Source organism: Lemur catta, chromosome 14 (genome assembly GCF_020740605.2).
Source record: "Lemur catta isolate mLemCat1 chromosome 14, mLemCat1.pri, whole genome shotgun sequence".
Lineage (NCBI taxonomy): Eukaryota > Metazoa > Chordata > Mammalia > Primates > Lemuridae > Lemur > Lemur catta.
In genome coordinates this window covers 48,614,310-48,634,828 of record NC_059141.1, presented here as the reverse complement: position 1 = coordinate 48,634,828, position 20,519 = coordinate 48,614,310, and the positions used below count along the sequence as shown (strand labels likewise).

At 55.8% G+C, this 20,519-nt stretch overlaps 1 protein-coding gene across 3 annotated transcripts in view; it reads right to left on the bottom strand.

The window, feature by feature from the left end:
• PALD1 (phosphatase domain containing paladin 1) overlaps window positions 1–20,519 on the bottom strand; it is a 73,898-nt gene that overhangs the window by 4,620 nt on the left and 48,759 nt on the right. For 2 of the 3 annotated variants that reach the window (XM_045568282.1, XM_045568281.1), the window contains exon 18: window positions 16,844–16,984. In XM_045568282.1, coding sequence (XP_045424238.1) covers window positions 16,844–16,984 — 141 coding nt within the window. Of the gene's footprint in view, window positions 1–16,843; window positions 16,985–20,519 lie in introns of those variants that run through there. The other variant, XM_045568283.1, reaches the window with a different exon arrangement.

The window sequence follows — 20,519 nt, the reverse complement described above, 5'->3', positions numbered from 1 at the left end:
TTCAGCTCCAACTGTGAGAGGAGAAACCCCACCTTGGCCTGTGAGCCCAGCTGGTCCCCAACTGACTTCCTCGCCTGTTTCTCAGAAGGTTCAGGATCAGAGGTGGAAGGGGTGTGCTTATGGCCTCAGACCCCAGTCCTCGCCCTCTCCAAGGCCAGGGACAGACAGCAGGGCGAGAAAGGCCAGGGGGCAGCTGGGAGTCGGGGGCATCACCATCTCAGCAGGCAGCGCCTGCCGCGGGGAACAGCACCAGGCCACACGCTGGGGAGACAGTGGGCACAAAGCCAACTAAAGATACGTCTCCCTGAGGGCGTCTGGGTTCAGCTGCGCCATGGAGACCGTGCACCAGGCGGCGGGCAACACGAGGGTGAGGATGGTGCCCAGTGTGCAGGGCTGTGAAGGGGCTGGCCTGGCTGGAGGGAGGCTGAGGAGGGACAAGAAGGGAGACTGAGCCCAATTATGGAACCTGGCTGTGCTACCCAGGAAGTTTATCCTCCAGGTCAGCAGTTCACAACCTCGCTGTCCACAAGAACCATGAGGAGTTTTAAAATGCAGATGCCTGGGCCTCACCCCAGACCAGTCAAATAAGAATCTTGGCAGGGTGGGTGGGGCCAGGCGTGGGGATTGTTAAAAGCTCTCTGGGTGACCCTCTGCGTCCAGGGGTGCGCACCATGGCTTTAGCCCTGGGGAGCCATTGAAGGTTTGGGGGTGGGGGACTCATGGGAGATTCATGCTCTGTAGGAAGGAGACCTAAAGAGGATCCTTTCGAGGCTGTCCTCAGTGTGGGGGGTCAGGGGGACAGGCTAGGAACAGGCCCAGGACGCACAGAGCCAGGGTCCCCTGCAGGACACTCTGCCACCAGGCCTGGCTTCGCTCTTCTAACCCACCATGGATGCACCGTCCACCCAGCGCCCACCACTGCAGCCCACGGAGGGGGAGCCCGGGAGAATGAAGGCCACAGCTCACCTCACACCCAACCCCTTCTCATCCCACCCCCCAGGCCTCTGCCCAGGCCCATGGCAGCTCTCTCTGCTCCCAGAAGAGGACGTGGCACAGGGACAACTCAGGCACAGCAAGCCCCAAGCCTTGGGGAACCAGGAAGCGCTGGTCTCCCAACAGCTGGACCACAGCTGGGAGCCTTCCCTCCAGGCGCACAGTGCTGGTCCACGTGCTTCTCCTCCTCGGCTGCTGTGGGGAGGCCCTGAGATGGGCCCCCACCCCAGACGTGGCACAGCCGCAGCCCCAAGAATCGGAGCTGGGGTGGCCTACACAGGGCCTGTAGTCCCAACCTCCCACTTCTGCCTTCAGAGCATCTGCTGTCTGTGCCCCTGGGGTCTCGAAGTGGAGGGTAACTTGCAAGGGGCCTTGGACACGGGGGCAGCGGTGGAAGGCGGACAGCAGGCTGTGCCGGGAGGGGCGAGGGGGCCAAGGCCAGAGCTCTGACTCCTAGGGACACAGAGTCCAAGCTGAATTCTGGTCCTGGTTCTGCTGTTAAAACTGTCAGCCCCCAAGTCTATGAGGTAGGATTTCTCAGCCAAGTAAGCTGTAGAAGGCACCTGCAAACCATGAAGGGCCACACCAATCCCTCATTCATCGAACAGTGAGGGGACAGCCACACCTCGCCTGCCAGTGAGCCACGCACTGGGGATGCAAAGACGAACCCCGCACAGGCCCTGCCTCTGAGATGCTGGGGGTCAGACGGGGCAGGTGGATGATGGTCTGGAAGCAACCAGAGCAGCCGCATTTGGGGATGGAGGAAGGATGGGTGACTGGACCAGGGAGGCCTGAGAGAGGAGGTGCTGTCTGAGGTGGGCTGGGAACAGGCAGATGGCCTGAGAGTGGGAAGCAAGCGCAAGGCAGGAAGGGGCCAAAGAATGAGCTGTGCCCCCAGGGCACCCCCAGCCCGGGCAGGCAGAGGGGGAGGAGCTTGTGGCAGTAGGGGAGGGGCGATGGGGGGGCCAGACGGGGCCAAGCCAAGACCTGACCTGCAAGGAGGCCAGTGAAGGTTCCTGGTGGGTGTGAGGTTGGGAATGGCCTGGTGCTGTGGCTGGAGAACGTCTGGGGCAGGTGCAGGTGGGCTGCCTGCTGTTTTAAAGATTAACTAAGCATGTGCTCAAAAAAATCAATTTTGCTTAAAAATTAGGAAAAAGGCAAAAAAAGCCCAACCAACAGATTTTACCAATTAATAAATACGAACCGTGGCCAATACAACACGAGCCTGCCTCTTTCCAAGGACGGACAGTTCACACTGCCCTGCGTTCACCACCCATCCCTCAGCCATTCCCACCCTTCCCCCACCTCCAACCAAAGGCTCCAGCTGATTTACAAACACGTTCTTAGAAAGAAGGAAAGGAAATCGCCCAGGGCTCCGCTGGGCAAGAGCCATTTTAAACTACTTTCCACTGAAGCGCTCGAGGCAGCGTCCTGTGGGCATGGACAGCCGACAGCCCACAGCCCTGGACTTGGCCACATCAGCACCCTCCTCTCTGTGACCCCCTCCCATGGGGACAGAGAGACACTGGCAAGGCTCAGGTCTGAGGAACGTTCTCCAGGGTGGAGAGGTGCAGCGATTCCTTCCGAGCCCAACTGGCAGGGGTGGAATTATCTCTAAATTCAGACCACTGTGTAAAGGTGATGCCTGACCCCCCCCTCCACAAGAAGGCTCTGTGGGCACATCCTGCCGATGGCACATCTGTGATTGGAGACAATGGCCCATCTTCCTGTTAAGGCCTTGGTTTCCTTAAAACCCTCCCACGTTAGCAATGCCTGGGCAGGAGGACGGGTTGGCCGTCTCCTGTCGATAAATATAGTGGAGCTGTTTTTAAACCGCCTGCAGGCCAGGCTGTCATTAGCTGTGGTGGAGCCAGACGAGGCCGCCTGGTCCACTGGACTGAGCCCTAAAATAGAAGGGGCCGGGACGCGCAGCGAGGGCTCTGGGCACTTGAGGCTTCTGTAACCTCCGGTGTGCCTGGCATCAAGGCAGGCCCAGCGTTGCCTGTGGCAGCTGTTGCAAAGTTCTCTTTGCTGGGCCACCAGGAAGAGGCCCACTGAGGCACGGCTGGAGAGCCTCCCAGGCTGACTGTACAGGGAGTGGGTGTGTGTCCAGGGTCTACTGTGTGCCATGTGCTGGGATGAGCACGTCACACCCTGATCTGATGATTAGACTCTAACACGCTCCCCTGGCAGCCCCGTGAAGGAGGAGAGACATCCATCCTATTTTGCAGGCGAGGCTGGGCAAGGTTAAGTAACTGCCCAAGGTCCCCGAGTGCTGAGCTGGGGCATGAACCCCAATATCCAGACTCTTCCTACCACCCTTGTCCTCTCACCGCAGTCATGCCCAGCCACTCCCTACCTCACTCTTGCCTCCAGACCTTTCCCACTCTGTTCCTCCTGCCTGGAATGCCCTTCCCTCTGCCTGGCCTGGCCCAGGACAAGCCCCCACTCTCCCGAGGCCTGCTCTGAGCACTCCAGCCCTCTCTGCCCTCAGTCTGAACCTTAACTAAGCATTGCACTTCGTTCCATCTTGAGGTTTCTAACTGCTTCACCGAGGCAGGACCTGTCTCTGCAAACGATGATACGCCCAGGGGCAGGCACCAGACCACAGCTAGGGGCTTCTCTAGGATTGGTATGCAGGAGGCACTCAGTGGCCAATGAGCACTCACTCCCTGGGTCACCTGGCCGGGTCTCACAGCTCCAGCATCATCTAGAATCTAGGTTCCAGACAGCTGCTGGGACTCCAGACTCAGATGTGCCCACTCAGGGGCTCCACACAGACATCAGTCGGGCATCCCAAACCCACAGAGCACGGCCCAGAGGACCTTCTGAGTGCTCCCCAGGCCTGCTGCACCCACAGCTTGTCCACCTTAGTGACAGTCCCTCATCCCAGCTGCTCAGGCCCAAACCTGGGATTTCTCCTTCACTTCCCCCTCCTCTGCCCCACAGCCAACCAATCAGGAAACCCCGCTGGCCCTGATTCAAAACACTTCCAGAAGCTGCCAGCCTCTCCCCACCCTGGGACAGCCAGACCGGCCTACCTGCCATGCCCCAACCCGCTGCCATCTGTTCCTGACTCAGCCAGAGTGACTCTGAATCCCTGACATCGGTGCCTCTGCTCGAGCCTGCCCTGACTCCCCTAGCAGGCAGCTCAGTCTCAGGGCCTTTGTACCTGCCATGTCCTCCTTCCATAACGCTCTTCCCCCAGCACGGCTCCCTGCCTCACCTCCCTCAGGTCTGTGTGCAATGCCACCTTCTCTCTGAGTCCCCGCCTGATCCCCTATTTAAAACTGCAGGCCCTCGAACGCCCCCACCTCCTCACCTGCTCCACTTCTCCCAGACGCACCACTGCCCCACAGACCACGGCCCTCACCGTGCTTTGCTCATCGTGGGTCTGCCTACTCTAGTAAGAATGCAGACCCCAGGAGGCAGGGACTTTTGTCTTTTGTGTGTGCAGCGTCTCCAGCACCTAGTACAGTGCCTGGTACTCAGTAGGGGTGTAATAAACGCTTGTTGACTCAATGAATGCCTACTGCTTGCATCTTGCACGTTCATTAATCCCAGCCTCACAGGATGCCTGGGGTTGCCTACATTGACCCCTTTGCTTTCCAGACAGTGAGGCTGAGGTCAAAGAGGTGCACTGACCTGCCCGGGTCACATGGAGAGCTGGCAGCAGAGTCCCAGTAGGAACCCAGGCCTCCTGCCCACTCTTGCTAGGGACTGTGCACTTAAAACCTGGATGCAGCTCAGACTCAGGTGAAACCAGAGCCCCAGAGGAGAAGTAAGAAGGGCCAGTGAGACCAGGCTCAGGGTCTGTGTCAGTGTGAACCAGACAACCACCCTCCCCATCACTGGAGCCCCCCTGCTGTCCCAACCCACTCAACGGGAACAAACGTGGCCTGGTAACCTCTGCCTCCAGCTAAGGCAGGGCCCTGGCTGGGCAGGCAGCTGGCAGCCCTCAAAGATGGCCAGTCACAGACGGGTGGGGCTGCAGAGCTCAGACCCCACCCTGCTTCCCCAGTGCGACACCAGCCCTCTCCTTGGCAGACTCTGGCCCCCAAGCAACTGGCTGCTTCCGGACTTGGTGGATGTCCGCCGAGTCCCTGAAAACTGTGTCCTTGGGCCTGCCTGGCGGTGGGGCCTCCAGCACAGGAAGTTTTCTGTCCCTAACCCCTGGAAGGGAGAGAATGGTCCTCAGCCCATATAGGAAACTGATTTCCTAAAATGTCATATTTCATTCAGTACTTCCAAAGTACAAAGGGACCAGACCTGGCACCGTGGGCTGCTCTGCACACCATTCCTCCAACACTGTCCCCGGCACGGCTAGCCCAGGCACTGGGGTCAGCGCTGACAAGACACGGTCCTCTCCTGCAAGAAGCCCACTGTCCCTGCACATTACCCACGGAGTCTGCCTGGTGGCCTGCCACTGCCCACCACACCCCACACACCCCGCTCCCACCCCCACTGGCCACAGGCTGGTCTGCACCACCACCCCCCAAGGCAGGCAGAGCAGAGGCAACAACTTCAGGTGACAGATGAAGAAACATGGGCCTAGGCAGGCCAAGGTGACTTGCCCAAGGTTGCACAGGAGTTCCTGGCAAAGCCGGGGCTAGAACTCGGGATTCCCAACCACCGACCCAAGGCTCTGTGGCATGCTACAGAGGGGTCCCCTGTCCTGGAAGACCAACAACGTGGACAAAGAACCAAAAGGTATAGTGAAGGTGGCAATTAGGTTTTCCTATTTAGTATGCAACAATTTATTCAACCTTCCGTCCGTCCACTCACCAGACAGACATTTGTGGAGCCCCTACTTGTGCCAGGCAGGGTCTGGGCTCAGGGTGTCAGAGGCGGCCCCCTCGCAACAGAACGCAGTACCTCTGCTAACAACCGCAACCCGGACCGAGAGAGAGCACGCACGGGGGATTGTGCCGGGGTGGCGGGTGGGGAGACGCCGGCGTTGAGACGGAAAGCCCCCCCAAACCCAAGGGGAGCCCAAGCTCAGCGGTGCACACGTACAGCCCGGGGAAGCAGCCCTCTCCTTGGGTCCTACTTTACGTGACAGCTCACAGCATCCCAGGCTGCTGTAATGGCAGAGGTCCTGCCCTGGAGACTCATTACCTATTGGAACGATGTCTTCGGGGACCAACTCTGGCCACACCAGGGTCTCAGAGAGGCAGAGAGAGACCCCCGGCCCCCGGCCCTGGGGCTCGGAGCCAAAGCTGTCTTGCTTTATATTTTCCTTAAAATATAAACGACCTTAGGCCTTGGGGCACTGAGCTGATCTCTCTGACCTCCCGGAAGCTCCTTTGTGGGGCCACCACAAATGTCCCCAGGGTCGTGGCTGCCACAGTGGAAGGGAAAGGAACGCAGACTGAGGAGCTGGGAACCAGGCCTTGTCCTGCCTCTAGCCGGTCACAAACTTCATTAGGCCTCAGTTTCTTCCTCAGTAAAATGGGTCTAATAAAATCCGCCCTGCTCTCACCAGCTTTTCCGAGGACCAGAGGAGACAAAAGGTGAGTTCTTAGAAAACTTAAAAAGTACTGCTCAGAGTTAAAGCATTACAGTCTTCATAACATAAAATTTAACTTGAGACCAAAAGACATTTTACTTCTCCCTTACGTGGCCACCTTCACCTCAGATTTTCTTCAGACTCCTTCTGAAGGGAAGCTGGGAGACACAGTGGACTGTTTTAAATACAGAACAGTAGGAATTAATGTCACCAGCCGAAGCCAAGGAAAAGAGCCGCTGGCATTAATGATTCTAGCAGGGCTTCCTCCAGGAGCGCTGACCTTGGTTTCTGTCACAGATATTTTCCCTTCCCGAGCCCCAGAGGAAACAGCTAGCTCACCAGGCAGTGGCACCGCCGGGGCTGGCGGCCATCTTGGCTTCTCCTCAGCCAGCCCGGCCTTCGCACGTCTCACGCAGTGGCTTCGTTCAAACGGTTTCCTCTCCTTCCTTTTGACGTGGTTCAAAGTGCCCTGAGCCTTCGGGCCCTCGCACACGCACAGGGCGACAGGCCTCGACCCGCCCTCGCAGACGCTCTGGCCAGCAGAGGAGGCCTCGCTGCGGGCTGCAGCCCCCTGAGGCTGCGCGAATGGGACAGGCCTAGGCTGACAGGGGCCGAGACTGTTAGACCGGGGAGGGTCTGTCCCACTGGAAAATGTCCGGTCCCGCCCCCTCCCACCATGACCCGCGTCTGGGATGTTTCCTGTCCTCCGCCTCTCTCCTGCTCAGGCTGGTATTGCCTCAAGGGCGAGAGTCATGGCTTCCCGTTCTTATTTCCCCCACAGTGGGGCTGAGTGGGCAAGGAGAGGTGACACTGTGCCCCCTCCTTCTTGGGAGGCAGCGTGGCATGGTGGAGTAGCCCCATCTGGGAGTCGGGGTCCGGGGTCTCGGCTTCCTCTTGCCATCTGCCAGCTTCATGTTCCTGGGCAAGCCCAGAGCCTCCTTCCTCAAATGTAAAAATGGAACTAACGTTAAAGCTCGCCCTTCATCATACACAGGCGCGGAGCGGGGACCGGGCCCCACTGTGGCTGTGGAAATGCGTGTCAGCCTGGTGCTGGCCCTGTCGGGCTACGTCCCAGCTGGCCAAGGAGCCGTCAGGGCACGCAGGGCCCCGGGCTCCAGCACTCGTCTCTAGCGACTCCCGGCCTCCCCCCGCCCACCCCCAGCCCAGTCACCCACACCCTCCCCACAGACCCCAAGCCCACCCGAGTCTAGAGGAATATTAGGCCTCACTGAATGCAACATCCTCACCCTGATTTTGAGACAAGCACCTTCCAAACCAACCCATCTTCTGAAGACGGGAACTCGGGGAGAAGGCGCACACAGAACCTGCTCGTGTGTCCCTCTGTGCCCCCGGGGGGGCGGGTCTTTCTGGAAGTACTGCAGTGAATTAATGCAGAAGGAATGAGGGAATCAGCAGGTCACCATTCTGCAAATTCCACATGAAATAAGAAGCCCAGGCAACACACACTGGCGTGTGCCAGTCACAGCAAGGGACAGGAGGACCTTCCAGGCCCCGACGGCAGCACACGGCACCACTCATGACCACTGCAGCCACACTGAGCCTCTGGCTCTGACCGGCTACAGGAGGCACAGGCCGCCCTAAACCCAGGGATGCAATCAGCAAAGGCAGCTTCAGGAAGGCCAGGACAAGCAGGTTGCTGAAACAAACAGCTTTCGGCGGGGAAGGAGGCCTGTGTGAGAGACGTGAGGGCCATCCCCACCAAGTGTGACCTGTGGGTCTTGGGTGGATCTGGATCCAACTGCAGAAAGACTTTTATGAAACTAGTGAGAAAATCTAAATACTAACTAGATATCTCATGATAAGAAATGACTGTTAATTGTCAAAGATGTGGTAATGGCAGTATGATCACCTTTTTGAAAAATCCCCCTTCCTTAAAGGTGCGTGCTGAACTATCCACAGAGGAAACACGGGGCCTGGAACGTCCTCTAGAACAATCGTGTGCAGAGGCCAGAGACGAAACTCCATGGGCTGGGACGTGGGCCCACGAGGCTCAGGAAATTATTCTCTCGACTCTGAATTTTTGTGTTTGAAACTTTCCAAAATAATTTAAAAAAAATAAGTTCCTACCTTTCAACTCATTCAATACTTCTTCTTCTAAGACTCAGCCTACAGAAATAATCCACACAGATGACAGAGCAAACACGCACTCTGATGTCCACATCATCACCCGTCCGGAGAGTGACACGAAGCAACCTGTGGGTCCACGTCTACGCAAGGACAGCAGGTGAAACCGGGCACTTGCTCTCAGGTGCGTGTCAGGTGACCGCTGAATGGGATGACTGATGTAAGAGCTTTTCAGCAAATGTGATGAAATGACCACGAGCTGAAACTAGTTACTCATTTGCCTCTCTTTGGCCGCCTAGAAGAATATAAGCTCAGTGCAGCTTTAATCACTGGTCTATCCTCAGTGTTAGCACAAGGTCTAGCACAGAACAGGCACCAAGTCAGCACGTGCTGGCTGAGCACGTTCAAATGCACGAACATCATCCAGGTGGGCAGGCAAGACTTCCCGGGGGCCCACCACAAGCACACCTTTGAGAGAAGGTGCATGCACCTGTACAAAGACCAGAGAAAATGGCCAAAATGAAATCACTGCTGCACTGGCAAGATTCTGGGAGACTCTGCTCTCCCTGGACCACACAAGCCTTTGGCAATGCCGTAACATTGTCTATAACAACAAACAAGCCACAGCAGTCCTAACCCTCGCTGTGCGACCTCATCACAGACGGAGATTCATACACGTGCTGAGCCCCCCTTTCTGATCCACAACAGAGAATGACCTCCACATTCTTCCACCCCTCCCCACTGAAGGCCTGGAATAGCTTTATTGCTGGAGGAAGCACAAACGCCAAATTCCAGGAGCTGTGCTCTTAATTGCTTATTATTGAAGTGTAAGTTGACTGCTGGCGCTGGCAAGGGGCCAGGAAGGGGGAATTCATTGTCTGGGGGCGCTGGGGGCTGAGGGGCAGGAAGCCGAGTGGCCACGTGCAGTTTAAAGTTTCAGGATGGCTGTGGACTCCTGGGAGGAAAGCTTCAGATGGGCAAAATGTGGACCAGACCCAGAAAGTTCCCAGGCAAATGGAGCTGGCGGAGGTGGAAAATCCCCACCCGAGCCTGGGCTCAAGTCCCCGTCTATCCAGAGGCTCTGGGGGGTCCAACCAGACAGAGGAGCACCCCCTGCACATACAGCACTGGGCCTCCTTGGAGCAGAGAACTGCAGACCCCACTGCAGGTCACCTGGGGACTCTGGCATGAAACCAGAAGGCAGGGGTTTAAATAAACAGACGGTACCACAGTGAGACACAGCCGCCAATTTCCAAGAGCTAGTCTGTTGGAGTGAAGGGGTGGGGCGAGCAGCTGCCTTTCTAGAGGCTCAGCAAGCCCCCGCAGCCCACTAGGGCACAGAGAGGAGATCCTCGGGTCGAGGGCAACGTGGTCCGGGAGGGAAGTGGGGCTGGGAGTGAGAATCCGTCTCTCATCCCTGCTCTGCCACCAGCTCACGTGGACGCTGGGCAGCCCACTCTCCCACTGCAGGCCCCGCTCCTCACCTGCAGGGAGCTCTAATGCTCCCTAAGGCCCCTTGGGACTGGAATCTGAGGGTCTGCAGGGATGTTCTCAAGGCAGGAGTGGCACAGGACACACTGGCCCTACCGTGGATCCTCAGAGCCCTCGCATCTGTCAAGCACTTGCTATGTGTTGGCTGAGCCCCATTCACACCTCTCCGTGTGCTTCCCACACACTGCCCTGCCACGGGCCTGAGTCCAGCTGGCAGGAGGGGACACAGGCAGTCAGACAGGCAGAAGATGCTCTGCCCAGCTCCCACATCCGTGTTCCTTGGGCAGTAGGCTTCTTCCCATCTGCATGGGGTTTGGTGCTAGGACGAGTGACCATAATAGGGCCCATTCCAGCGTCCACTCCAATCACATGTGTCGCACAATGCAGAAAAACTGTGATTTTTCACATTTCAGAGATGCTGAACAGAATCTCCTGTGCACACACACGCACATGCAGAGCTGGCCAGGGGCCTCGTCTAATCTGAGGGCACCTGGGACAGCTCAGACCACCCTGACCTCAGGCAGGACACTGGTCCAGGCCTGGCGGTCCAGGATGCGCAAGGTGACCCTGGAGGAAGCATTCTGCTTTTCCAGTCAAAGGAACAGTAGCCTGGTTGTTAAAACTGTGATTCCCAAACCCAGGCCCGTGGGTTTGCAGGCCCACAAGAATTTAGAAATACAAATCTTTTCAAGGACTCTCCTCTATCCTGAGATGACATCCCTTCTATTTTTCTGTTATTAAAATAACCTTTCTTTTATGAAATGGCAACCATATTAGATGGTAGTTAGATTTTTGTTTCTTTCTTTCCTTCCTTCCTTCCTTCCTTTATTTTTTGTTGTTTTGTTTTTCGGGGCGGGGGGGTGGTGTTCCTTCCTTCCTTTAAAATGGACACATTTAACAAAATTACATGTTGGCAACCCTAGAAAGGTCCTTTCCTTTTTGAAACTGGTCTATGAAATCCCAACAACTTGGATTAAGGTCGCTTCTAGTTCTTTCTTTGTTCTCTAACACCACTTCCCGGAGGCTATGATGTGATGATCTCTGAGATCTCAGACTGCTTAAAAATCTTATGCCCAGAGCCATATAATAGAATTCTGCTCCCTCCTTTCAAGGGGTGGCACAAGAATTAAGTGACAGCCTCAACAAAGGGGGCTCTGATTGCCCCACCCCAAGGCCAGGTCCTCCTCCTGCCCGGAGGCTGAGACAGCCCAGGGGCTGAGAGTAAACCACAGTCAGCAGAAGGTGCAAAACCAACAGACTAACTTCCTCCCAGACCTCCCAGACCGGAGGCCCCCCAAGGGGAACTTCAGCCTTCAGGCAGCCTTGGCTGAGACCCAAACCTGGGGCCACAGAAACAAACTCCTGCTTAGATCTTAAGCCCTGTTGCCCTCGGTGGCCCTTCAGGGGGCTCTGGTCCCCAAGACCTCCAGCCCCAGGGGCCTGAGAAAAAAACAATGACTACTCGGACCACAAACTCCCAGCCTGGTTCAAAAGTGAATCATTTCCTTCTTGCTGAACAAACCTCCCCATGTGCACCCACCACAGCTTGACTTCCCTAAAATGGCACTTGCGGAAAGCCCGAAGGAAGAATGTGCGGACTGGAAAGGGGGGGGGCGGGGGGGCTCACCCTGCAGGCGGGCCCTGTCTGAGGGGTCAGGCTCTGACCACAGGTCTGTCCAGGGCTCTGGCAGGGCTGTGGATGGGGGCAGGGGCAGAGGGGCTGCTGGAGGAGGACCCCGGCTGTGCACAGTCAGGAGCCCCCCCTAGGAGAATCAGACCTGACCACTCCCTCACCCCTGCCCAGCCTTTATCAGGTGACTGAGGGGGCCAGGGCAGGGCAGTGCTGGGGAGGTACAAAGCCCCCACCCCGTGGGACCCCTGGAGTAAGTCCTGAGCACCAAGTGAGAGCGCCCCTCCCAAAATACACACATGGAGTTTCAACCAGGTAGAATCCCTACACTCAGTTACCTGCAACTACTCCTGTGTCCTGGACGAGGCGACTGCAAACATGTTCATAACAGTAACCGTCACGATGACGGTGGCAGCAGAGGTGGCAAGCACTGACAAAGTCTCAGCCAGTGGGGCCCCAGGGCAGCTGGGGCCTCCCGTCCTCCAGGCCCAGGGCTGGGGGTGGGAGGAGGACTGGGGTGCCGGCTGGTGCCCCAGCCACGGGAGCCCCTCAGAGGGTGATGGGTGGAGAGTGCTCTTCTCCCCTTCCCCACCCTGCCCTTCCAACCGGGCGGGTCTAAGGCCACAGCCACAGGACAGGCCCCCCAGCCTCCCCAGTCTGCCCCCTCAATTCTAACCCCAGCATGGAGCCAGGGGAGCCCGTGGAGGAGTCTGTTCAGATCTCCCAGGGGCTGCCCAGCCCACAGCAAGCTGCTGTGGCTTTGCTGAATTGGATGGAACCAGCAGTCACCAGCCAGGTGGGCACAAGCTTTGAGAGTGAATGTTCTAAGCAGCCCCATTCTGGGGCAACTTGCACCCCCTGACCATTCCAGCCGCCAGGGAGTGTGGGGCTGGGGCAGGCACTGGACGTGCAGTCAGGAGCCGCAGAGCTGACCGTGGCTCTCAGCCCTCTGTGTGGCTGGTGAAACCCGCCCCACCCGCCCCAGCCTCCATTTCCCTGTGTGTCAAAGTGAGAGGACAACATTCTATGAGGCCAGTGTTACCCTGATTCCAAAATCAAACAAAGATATCACAAATAATAAAACTGCAGACCAATATCTCTTATGAATACAGACACAAAAATCCTCAGCAAAATACCAGCACACCAAATCTGGCAATATATAAAAAGAATTATATACCATGACCAAGTAGGATTTATTCCAAGAATGCAAGGTTAATTTAACACTTGTAATCAGTTAACATAATATGCTGCATAGCAATAGGATAAATGACGAAACTATATGATTGGATGAGGCCCACCTACATTATGAAAGGTAATCTGCTGATTTATATATTAATCTCATTCATAAAATACTTTCACAGAAACATCTAGAATAATGTCTAACTAAATATCTGGGTACCGTGGCCTAGGCAAGTTGATACATAAAATTAACCACCACGAAAACATAGGCGTAAATCTTCATGACCTTGGATTAGGCATGACACCAAAAGTACAAAAGAAAAAACAGATGTTGGACTTTGTCAAAATTAAAATCTTCAATGCTTCAAAGGACATTACCAAGAAAGTGAAGACAACATACAGAATGGAGGAAATTTTGGAAATGATAAACCTGATTAAGAGAGTTAGGTCTACAATGATATAAGAATATCTAGACTGCATTAAGAACTCCTATAAATCAATAATAAAAAGACAACAAATTCAACTTAAAAATGGGCAAAGGATCTGACTATTCTCCAAGGAAGACAGACAAATGGCCAACAAGGTCATGAAAAGATGCTCAACATCATTAGTCACCAGGGAAATGCAAAGCAAAACCATGATTAGTCATCACTTCATACCCAGTAATACGGCCAGAATTAAAAAGAAAGACAATAACAAAGTGTTGGGAGGATGTGGAGAAACTAGAACCTTCAGACACTGCTGGTGAAAATGTGAAATGGTGCAGCCACTTTGGAAAACAGTCTGGCAATTCCTTAAGAAGTTCAACATAGAATTACCATATGGTCCAGGAATTCCACTCCTAAGTGTACACCCAAGAGAAATGAAAACCCATGTCCACACAATAACTTGTATGCAAATGTACACAGCAGCATTTCTCCTAACAGTCAAAAAGCAGAAACACTCCAAATGTCTGTCATCTGATGAATGGGTAATGTGATATGTCCATGCAAGGCGGTATTATTCAATCATAAAAAGGAATGAAGTACTGATACGTGCCACAACATAGATAAACCTTGAAAATATCATGCTAAGTGAAGGAAGCTAGTCAAAAGGGACTACATATCATGTGATTCCATTTATATGAAGTGTCCAGTAGAGGCAAATCCACAGAGACAGAAGAGTAGATTAGCGGCTGCCAGGGCTGGAGGGGTGGGAAGCGACTGCTAACGGGTATAGGTTTTCTTTTAGGGGTGATGAAAATGTTCTAAACTGGATTGTGGTGACAGCTGCACAACTCTGTGAATGTACTGAAAACCACTGAATTGTACACTTCGAATAAGTGAATTGTACAGGATGTGAACTGTATCTCAACAAAGCTGTCCTAACAGAGGAGTGGGCAAGACACTAGGGCGGCAGATGCCCCAGTGTGGTCCCCGAGCAGGGGCATCTGTTTCGTCTGGGAACTTGTTAGACCTCCAGAAACACAGAGTTAAAACAAAAAAAAAAACAAGTCTGCCAGGTGGTTCTGAAGCCCACTGAAGTTGGGGACCCCTGCTTAGAAAGTGTGGTTCGAAACCTTGGCCGTCCACTGGAATCACCAGGAAACTCTGCAAACAAGAGCCATCCATGCCTTGGTCCGCAGCAGACCAGCCAAGTCAGGTTCTCGGGGGTGGAGCTCCGGCAGGGGCGTTTTACAGCACCCAGGCTGAGAGCCTCTGGATTGGAGGGTGTCTCTGCCCCTCTGCTCTTCAGCCCCTTCCAGGGGTGGGGAACCTACAGCCTTGGGGCCCCATGTGGCCTTCTGGCTCCTTGAATGCAGCCTTTTGGCTGAATCCAAATTTTACAGAACAAATCCTTTTAATAAGGGACTCAAGGCCACAGGTTCCCCACTCAGCTCGCTGGGGCCACCTGGTGGCCACACTGGGGAAAGGCTCTGCATCTTGCCCCTGCCCTTCCACGGGCCCTGGGATGGGCTCAAGGACCCCCATCCTCCCACTGCTGAGGTCGGCATCACGCTGGCCTCTGGAATGGGGACGGGTGGCCGGGTGGGGAGCAGGTTAGAGCCCTCCCCTGGCTAGGCTTCCTCCCTTCTCATTAAAACAGCCAGAACAACCATCTCTGAACAGCCCTGCCCACACCAGCCTTCCCTCCCACTGCCAAGATTAGAGCCAGCCTACCCACCCAAACTCATCTCTGACAACTGAAGACCATGTGGGCATCACCTGCACTGCTCTAAACTCACTTTGCCCCTTCCGGCCTCCTCCCGCCTGAGACACCTTCCCGGGGCCTCTCCAGCAGGGTGTTCAAGGCCACCTAGTAGGAGCTCTCTGCCCTCCAAGGCCCAGGCCCCACTGTGCCCCACTGCACCCTCTGTGTGCCTTACGATGACACCCAGGGCTGCGGAGCTCAGCGGAAGCGAGGGCATGTCAGCTCTGGGAGTCGGGTGGAGAGGGGGCTCTGACAGAGCCTGGCCAGCGGGGGGTGCAGGGCCTGTGGGTCTGGAGCAGGGCGAGGCACCCCTTTTTATCTACTCGGGCCTCTTGCTGCCGGGAGAACTCAGCCTCAGCTCTGCCCTGGCGGTGCCCTCTGGAAGTGGGAGGACCTCAGCCTCGGCTCACTGCTGCCACCTGGTGACAACACACGAGACCATCGTGAGCGGGACCCAAAGGTAACTCAAAGGAGCCTCAGGATACAATCTAACTGCTGGCCCTGGAGAAAACACGTCTATCTTCCTAAATTCAGCAAAGTGTATCTTCTAAAATTCCTCAACCACTGTTTCCTTCCCACATCTGGCAGCTTCTTAATCTCTGCAAACTCCCCTCCCAACTGGCCTCTGGTCTTGGACCCAGTCTGACCCTAGATGCCCTACTCTGCCTCCAGCCAGGCACCCACCCTTTGCCCTAGTCAGGGTCTGACCCATGACCTTGAGCAAAGGCTGCGTGATTCAGTCATTTCCTGGACATGTGCTCAGCTGCGGGCTCAGCATAGGGCTGGCTTGGAGCAGGTCCCTTCTCTGCAGGGGCCACAGAAGCTGCCCCTGCGACTCGCTGGCAGCAGCAAAGAACACAAGGCACACACTGCCCCTCTCAGCACCACGGAGCGCTCACCCCTGCCCACCTGCTCCCTCGCTGCCCCTCTCACTCCAGCCCCCGCCTCTGCCCCTGCAGCCAAAATCACCGGGCAGGTCGGTACGTTCCACACAGGGCCAGGACCACAAATGCCAATGCCCAGCAGGTCAGGGGACCAGGCCGGGAGGGCCAAATGTGACAGAGCGGGGAAAGCTGGGGACCAGCACAGACTGGAAGCACATTCTTTCCAGACAGGCTGAAAACCCAGACTTTTTATATAAAATCTGAGCTGTTATGGAAACGTTATTTTTATAATTTAATGAGTTATTCAAAAACAATTTTTAACTGAGCAGACCAAAAAAAGCCCATCTGGGAGCCAGCCCCCAGCCTGGGGCAGCACAGACACACACGCACCCTGGGGTAATAGCCAGGACTCCGCACGGCATCATCAGCTGTTAAGATACTAAACTGCTTACCTGCTGGTTCTTAAGCAGCTATTCCTCAAGACCCCGAGGGCCTCCACCCACCCACCGACCTCCTGACCAGAACCCCTGGGCCCCCAAGAATCTAAAACCTAGAGGGTTAACACCTGGCACCATGAGGGGGTTGGGTGTTCATTCCAGTTGGCCACATCTTTGACTGGCCCCAGGGCCGCAGCAGCCATCAAATACTTTGAACGCCGCCCCTGCACACACCCCGCCGTGCACTGCAGCACCAGGCTGGAGCGGCCAGGGCTGGGCATGTGTCCATTTCAGGGATCACCTCCACTTCCAGAAGGTGGAAAAGTGACCAAGAGCCAATGAAGGGCCCACGGGACCCCGAGCCACCTCAAACCCACGTCAGCCCCAACCCGGGCTGTGCACGCCCTGAGGGCACCTGGGGTGGGGAGGGGCGGGGCGGGCTCACCTGGCGGTAGGTGCAGATGATGATTTCCCGCAGGTGGTAGTGCATGGGCGTCATGGTCTCGCTGACCGTGTCCAGCGCTGCGTCCACCTCCTTCTTCACACGGTGCCCGTCGGGCAGCAACTGCACCACCGTCATGACTACCTGGGGCCAGACGAGGGGGATGAGCAGACAGAAAGCCACCGGGAGCGGGCGGGAGCCTGCGGCCCGGCACCAGGCTCAGCCCCACCAAAGGGCCACACGGGGCGAGGGCACAGGCCCTGACCGGAGCCCTGCCTGCTCCCTGGGTCCCAGGCTGGGGCCCACGAGGCGGCCTCCGGACATCTCTGAGGCTGGGGTTCCCAAGGTGCTCTTTATTTTTCTTTCATAATTGAGATTTGTCTACAATTCTTAACGTTAAGTGCTGAGAAACCTAAAAGCCGTGTATTGCGGTTCTCCCTTAGATATTCCAGTGACTTTCCAGCTAATCTGCAGGCAGCTTTTCTTTAAAAGGATATCAAGTACTAATGTCTCCAAAGGTTGATAAGCTGTTACATGAGTCCCACCAAGCCACAACTGAATACGCTAGACACTGCGTACTCAGATTCCAATCTGCCACAGCACACTGAGAAAGTCATCAGGAAAACCGGACCACCTGACCAAAGGTGTCCCAGGGCGCACGCAATCCTGCCAGGGAGAGCCACGGACAAGGAGTGGTTTTCTTTAGGAAAAAATTCTAATAAACAACATGGGAATAGAAGGAATTTTAATTGTTCAAGACATACTAAATGCCTGACTGTGCCTCTGAATTGCCGTGCGGTACGCTTTGCGCTACGGGATATAAACGCCGCCTCCCACACACCTGTGGAATGCCAAGCTGACGCCAGTGCTCATTTTTTTTAAGCCACAGAAACCTTGCTTCAAACGAAGCCTCATCCAGAACGCAGCTCTATAAAACGGATAGTTGTCACATACCAGGGCTGGTGGGGTGAGGAGGGGGTGCACGACAAGTCCATGCTGGGGTCCTCCTGGCCTCCTCCCAACCCAGGCACTGTGGGGACGCCTGGCTCTGGGGACCCCAGCAGGGACACCACTCACCTGATATAAGCCCCCTTCACTCCTAGGAAAACTGAGGCCTGGGCAGGTCACCAGGGAGGGCAGGGCTCTTCCCCCAGCCCTCCAGCCCCACCCTGTGCCCGGCCTCCAAATCTGTCCACACTGTGCCCCTCCACAGCCAGCACCTGCCCAGACTGCCACCTCCTCTCGCCTCCAGGGCAGTGGCCCCCGACTGGTGTCCCAGCCTCCTCCCCTGCCCTCCCTCTCCCTGGTGGCCAGAGAGGTCTTAGGAAAGTACAAATGTTGACTCATTCCCAGGCTCAGCCTCCTCACAGCTCCTGCGCACTCAGTGCGGAAACTGAAAGCTGACCCAGGTCTATGGCCGGCCCCTGCCTCTCCAGCTTCGCCCAGAACCCCTCCCCACAGGCCCCTGACACCTGCACTGTCCTTGCAGAGCCCCGCAGTGGGTCAACAGCCCCCTGCTCATCCGTTGCTCACTTCCACTAAGCGAGGGGTCTCCCCAGCACCTGGAGTGGCACCTGGGCACCTGGCACCTGCTGGGTGCCCCACCAACAGCTGCCACGTGAATGAATGCAGAACACCTAACCTGACTCGCTCTCACTCTTGTCTCTCGCTCCGGCTGCCGGGTGCGAACAGGGAAAGGGCTCTCCCTGCGTTTCTCCGTGAGGCCTGGCCCAGGGCAGCACACGCCAGCAGGCATGGAGTTGCACCCAAGCGGGAGGAGACAACTGAATAGTCTGGAAGGAACTAGTGCTGGGTTTGGCTCAGGCTGTGCCCAGGGGAAGGGGAGGAAGCTGCCCAGACCACACCCCAAACCTGGGCTCTGGGCTGGTCCCCAGGAGGGTGCAGGGGACTGTGTCCCCTGAGGGGCTCCTCGGGCAGAGGGCTGCAGCTTTGGGCAGGAAACCCAACTCCTGGCCTCTCTTCTGAAGCTGCTCCTTCCCTGAATTCTGCATCTCTGGCTGTCACCACCACAAAGCCAGAAACCCAAGGTCATCCTAAGTGCCCTCCCTGCCCCACACCCAGTGACCCAAGACCTACCAATTGGGACTAGGCTGCTCCTGACCACCCGCAGCCCCCCTCACTGAGCCCTGCCTCGCCCCTCCTTCCCAGCCCCAAACTCCACACACCCCTCCCACAACTGCTGGCCGGAGCCGCCACACTGAAAGTCCCATCGTGACCTCTGCTGCCTCCTTGCTGGCCTTAAGGCCAACGTCAAACATAGTGTGGCCCTCCAGGGTCTTCACAATCTGGGCCACCCCTCAGCTATTCACAGCCTTACACAGTTCCTGCCCCTTCCAGAATCCCTCCTTTGCATACTTGATCTCTGCCTATTTCTCCTCTCACCAGCCAGCCACACTTGCTCATCTTTCCAAAAGGTACTCAGATATCACCTCCTCCATGAAGCCCTCTCGGGCTGCCGCTGCCACACCCTCAGCCCTCAGCCCTGATGTCTGCTCTGGGCCTCTCATGATCTAGAGTGCTCCCCCCGGACCGTGGGCTCAGTAAATGCCGAATCAACTGCAAAGTAAGCTGCTCTGGACACAAGACAATCTAGGGGTGGGTGAGGATGGGGGTACAGGAGTATCTTTGGGTCACATGATGTAACTTTGGAACACAGGCTCTGAGGTCCACAGCCATTTCTCTGCTGTGACTCTCTAGGTAATGCACTTGGCTCCCTGTGCCTCAGTTTTCTCATCTGCAAACTGGGAGCGGTAAGGGCACCTACCTCTCCGCGACTGTGAAGGGGGATGAAGGACGTGCACATGAAGCTCCTAGCACAGGGGCTGGTGAGGAAGGACAGTCCTAACTACCACATCCGAGGGACAGACATGAAGACTAAGAATTCAGCTGGAAAATAAGCCCCTGTATGTAAAAGCAAATGGTTTTCAAAAAGGGTGCTGAGACCATTCACTGGGGAGAGGACAGTCTCTTCAACAAACAGTGCTGGGAAAACAGCATCCACGTGCAAAAGAGTGGGGCTAGACCCTTGCCTCACACCATCTACAAAAATGAACTCAAAATGGATCAGAGACCGAAATGTAAAAGCTAAAACTATAAAAGTCTTAAGATAAAACACAGGGGAAAAGCTTCATGACTTCAGACTTGGTGATGATTTCTTGGATATAACACCAAGAGCACAGGCAACAAAAGGAAAAAATAGACAAATTGGATTTCAGCAAAATTAAAAACTTGTGCAACAAAGGACACGCTCATAACTCGCATAGTCCCTGTTATAACACTGGGCACTTTAGGCCTCAGGAGCAGACTCAGGAGACAGAATCTGACTCCTGTCCCCCTGTCACCCGTCCAAGGCAGGACTCTAATCTGACTGTGGGTCCAAAGACCCTCATTCCAGATGGGGTCCTGCCCCACACCCTGGAGGAAGGAATGCTGCACAGAGAGGCCAGGAAGAATCTGAACAGACAGGCCTCGCTGGGTTTTAGATCATGCGCTTTTTGCCCAATCACATTTCTACATGGTTGTCCATCATGCCTATGTCATGACACCTCCCTAACAACCCCAGAGGACTGGCTTCAGAGAGCTTCCAGACAGCTGAACATGAGGAGGTTCCCGGAGGGGGCTGCACCCAGGAAGGACATGGGAGCTCCTCGTCCCCTGC